Source organism: Dipodomys ordii, unplaced genomic scaffold (genome assembly GCF_000151885.1).
Source record: "Dipodomys ordii isolate 6190 unplaced genomic scaffold, Dord_2.0 Scaffold89, whole genome shotgun sequence".
Lineage (NCBI taxonomy): Eukaryota > Metazoa > Chordata > Mammalia > Rodentia > Heteromyidae > Dipodomys > Dipodomys ordii.
In genome coordinates this window covers 1,604,432-1,609,070 of record NW_012267305.1, presented here as the reverse complement: position 1 = coordinate 1,609,070, position 4,639 = coordinate 1,604,432, and the positions used below count along the sequence as shown (strand labels likewise).

Sequence of the window (4,639 nt, the reverse complement as noted above, 5' to 3'; positions counted from 1 at the left end):
TTGAACCACTGGTCAGGTCACTTGACTGAATGCCAACAAGGCCAGAGTTGGTCACTGCTTCTTCTATGGGTCCCAAGATTGATTCCAGGAATGCTGAACACATCCCAAGCCACCACTGCAATCACTATGGTTTTGTTTGTTTGTTTGTTTTTAATGTAAAGGAACTGCATCACAGAGAATGGAAGAATCTTTCCCTAGATCCTCTGGCCAGGGAAAGCAGGGCCACACAAAAGGAAAGCTCAACCCAGGACCCACAGTCTCCATCTGCCTACCTAGTGCTATTTTAGTCTTGTCAGGCTGGGCCTTCACTCACCCTTCTGCTGTCTGGACACCCTTGCTCTGTCTGCTTTATGGCCATTTCATCCCCATCAACTGCCTCACAGAAGCATCTTTCATCCCTGGGGGTGGGAGTGCTCAATGAGGGTGGTATGGTGGGAAGAGAGACAGGAAAATAAATGTGGCAGACTCCACACAAACCTGTCCTCAGAAAGAAAGCCTATGATTCATGGGGTCAATGGTCTCATCTTCGTATCTGAAACACAGTGTACTTTCTGTCTCCCTAAGCCCTGTGTCTAGGTCGTTTGGGAAGCGCCTTGGAGAGTCAAGAATAAAATTGCAGGTCAAACAATGGATGACTGGAAAAGTCGACTTGTAATCGAGAGCATGCTTCCCCATTTCAACATGGTGGGAAATCGTCAGGAGCCCAGAAAGCTCCAGGAATCGGTCAGAAAATGGGCTATGGGGGGAGGGGGGTGTTGAAATGCTTCTAATCTGAAACTTGAACTTGTGTTATTAAAATTCTCGGTGTAACCTTGGTGGTGGGGGACCAACCCAAAATATAAGGAACTTAAATCTGATGGAGGAAAGATCTAGAACTCCCAATGCCCCTTGTGGGTTTGTTGAAGAGAGCAAGAAGTCAGTGAGTAGGATGCTGAAAAGTATTGTAGTTCAATTCTCAGGCTCTAGAGTCTTATTTAAAACCCATTTGACCTACTTCGGCTTTTGTCCCTTGGAATCCACATATCATCCAAGTATCTGAAATGCAGCCTTAGGGATGTCCATGGTAGTTCTAAGAGCCAGAATGCTGCTGCTGCTGCTGCTGCTGCTGCTGCTGCTGCTGCTGATGATGATGATGATGAGGAGGAGGAGGAGGAGGAGGAGGAGAAGGAGAAGGAGGAGGATGACAGTGATGACAATGATGATGATGATCACAAGGATAGAAAGGGGCCATGAGAGCCCCTGGTTGCTTGAAGTTGACAATGAATGCCTGCAGCATGCCAGTCTTCTGAGATTAGCTCTGTTCACTGGAGCTACAGCAAACACAATGGCTGTTATCTCAGGCTATTTGGCCCATAGAGGAGTGGCTTGCTTAATCTCAGAAAGTAATAAAGCAGAGGGGAAGTGGCTCTTATAGAGCCATGGGTCTGTTTCCTTCCTGTTCTTGGAACTGGGAGCCCTGGGCTCTGAGGTAATGCCATTTCATATAAGTAGAAGGTCTGTCTTCTCCAATTCCCAGGGTAATCCATGTTGATTTTACGATCTGGTATGTGTACAGGTATGGGGGGGGGGAGTGATTAATTGGGGTCTCTTTTTTCTCTTCATTGTCAACTATGTATTACACTTGCTATTCAGTTGAGTGTGTATATGTTCATAAAATACTTTTGACTGTAGTCCTGCTCTTACAGAAATGGGCAGTCATGAGATGGCAGAGATCAGATGATGGCAGAAGCCATCACTTGACAAGTGACCCAGCTTCCAAACTTCCTGCCCCAGTAAAGGATTTGAAGGGAGTTTCTCCCCCCTGTCCTTAGGACCCTTTTTACTTCATGCTCCTCTTTCATGCTGAACAACTGAGTCAATGAAGGAAAAGTGCTGCCATAATTTTCAGGGCCTTTCGTTGTTTCCCTCGGGTTTGCATCTACGTGAGCCATATCCTAGGAGAAAAGGGTGGGAAGGTTGGAGTGGCAGAGGTCTTCTTCCATTCTTCACTCTTGTCAATGTGGTAAGTAACTTTCGCCTTTGATCAGTCAGTGTCAGCTGCAATGTATCTCTAGGGAGCAGTGTCCTTGGAGCCTTTTCTCTACAGAAGCTCTCCTTGCTCACTCCATGTTCAGGCTTGGCTGATTTTAGCCATGGCCTTTAATGCCCTTCGTAATCCCTGCTTTAGAATCACACCTTGGACTTGATCACAATCAACTCTTCTTCCTCCTCTAAGGGACACATTGTTCTCTGCCCTTGGCTTGGAATGATCTGACTGTTTTCAAAATACCACGCTGTCCTAGAGGCCCAAGAATGTGCCCCCACTTGAAGGGACCCAAAAACATGCCTCCGGCTCAGGAAGCAGCTTCCTTAGATAGGTCTTCCTGGGTGAAATTGCATCTCTCTTCTTGCATGATGTGTAAGATCCAAAGGGGATAGCGTTATGAGAACCCACCTGACTGAGTCTGACAGGTCCTGCTTTAGTGGCTGGTGAATCCCTGGAGCCTCAGGAAGGTGCCCACTGCTAACATCTAAGTCTTCAGCCAGGTACTGCGGGTGATAGGGACGGAGACTGTCAGACTGAAAATAGAATAGCCTGTGTGTTCACTCAACAAGTTACTACAATGCCTGGAATGCGGGTAGCAGGGGGAGGCCCTTTGCAGGAGCCAAGATTGCATTGCTGGGGGTGGCCTGAGCCGGATCTCAGCTGTTGCCATTTCTCCCCTGATGGTATATTACCTCTAGGCTTCACACTACCTGGGTCCCATGAAAACAGGTGCATCTGGAAAGCATATCGCTTTTACTGTCCCCTGACCCCATGCTGAAAACAGCCCGAACACAGAGCTGTGCTTCAGGCATGCAGCTTCTCTCCTTTCTACTCCTTTCTGAAAAGCAGCAAAGCAAACCATGTGTCACATCAAAATCTTGAAATAAAATTCTACTAGTCCAATGGGAGAATTTGTACTAGTTTTTCTTTTTTCTTTTTCGTCAGTTGTGGGGCTAGAACACTGGGCCTGGGCGCTGTCCCTCAGCTCTTCAGCTCCAGGCTAGTGCTCTACCACTTGAGCCACAGCACCACTTCCAGTTTTCCATTGGTTAATTGGAGATAAGAGTCCCATGGACTTTTGTGCCTAGGCTGGCTTTGAATCACATTCCTTAGATCTCAGCCTCTTGAGTAGCTAGGATTACAAGTGTGAGCCACCAGTGCCTGGTTTACTTTTGTTTTCAGATTAAGATCTTGCTATATATCCCAGGCTGTCCTTAAACTCAGGATGATTCTAACTCAGCATCCTGAGTGCTAGGATTGCTAATGTGCAGAGAGAAGAGCTTTTCTGATTTTCTGAGCATTTCTGGAATTTACCTACAAATGATTGCGAGCCCTTTTACAGGAAAATGTATCTGAGATGCTTAAACTAAGCACAGCTGTTCTTAGACTAAGACCAGGGATCTGGACACCAGGATGCTACTCTCACATCTCCCCCTAAACAGCTGTGGCATCCATCCCCTGCCCTCTATAAAAATAAATTTCGGGTTGACTCAAAGCAAAAATAATCACCTTTCCTGGGCATTGATTATGTGCTAGCACTTTATTAAGCCTTTGAGGGACCTTATGTCCTGTGATTCTCATGATAACCCTGAGAAGAAGAGGCTTTTATTATGTCCAAGAGACAGAATCTCAGAAAGATTATGCAAGTTGACCAAAGTCATAAATAAAGGAAATGGCAGATCATAGAGCCACTAACCTCACCACTACTCCTAAAGCATGCTGCAAGATGCTAGAGGCATAGTGGGTAGGAGCAAGAGTAAAAGATCTCAGTGATCCAAGACCCTGCTCAGGTTGGGTGCTGGAGGCTCATGTCTATAATCCTGGCCATTCAGGAGGCTGAGATCTGAGGATTTCCAGCCTGGGAAGGAAGGTCATGAAACTCTTATCTCCAATAAACTACTTTTAAAAGCCAGAAGTGGAGCTGTGTCTCAAGTGTAGACCACTAGGCTTGAGCACAAAATCTCAGGGAACAGTGCTCAGGCCCTGAGTTCAGCCCCGAGTTCAAGCCCCAGGTCAAGGACCAAAAAAATCCCCCCTTCCCAGCATCATTTGTTCCCCCAGTCAGGCACAAGATTGCATAATGACTGTTGGGATTTGGGGAAAAGAGGAGTTGTGCCTTTGGGCAACATCTGAATATCTACCCAAGATTAATAAGGCATCCAGTCTCTGTGGTCAGTGGACGGAGCTTTAATGGGAAGCAGAACATTTGGTCCTTCCCTTTGAAGTTAAGATCTGACTCCTTCCACAGATCAGTAGGTTAATTGATTACTAGTGTCAAGAGTCAAAGTCATTGGCCTGCAAATTTGGAGTATATGAGAGCCTGCGTGGAGTTGGGACTCATGAGCTGGTCACATGTCTTCTCTGCTCAGGGTCCCTCCCAAATGTAAAGATGCTTTCAACTCTAAGAAGCCTCCTAAACCATTCACAAGGCAGCCCCTCGACAAAATGAGGGAGTTATGGGCAGTAAGAATATGGTTTGAAAGTTAAGAACTTTCTGTGGTCAGCCGTGTAATGTTCTTCAATATGGGTTACAGTAGGTTGCCATGCTCTGTAGACCTTTTGAACCTGCTAACCTTTCTGTGGCTAGAAAGGAAAAGGTATTCCTAATCTCCT

General features: G+C 46.3%; 1 protein-coding gene across 1 annotated transcript in view; it reads left to right on the top strand.

Moving 5' to 3' along the window:
* The first annotated feature begins 627 nt into the window (after nucleotides 1-627).
* The window catches only part of Mamld1 (mastermind-like domain containing 1), a 60,256-nt gene continuing 56,244 nt past the window's right edge, over nucleotides 628-4,639 (top strand). The window contains exon 1 of the mRNA XM_013025953.1: nucleotides 628-723. Coding sequence (XP_012881407.1) covers nucleotides 628-723 — 96 coding nt within the window. The remainder of the gene's footprint in view (nucleotides 724-4,639) is intronic.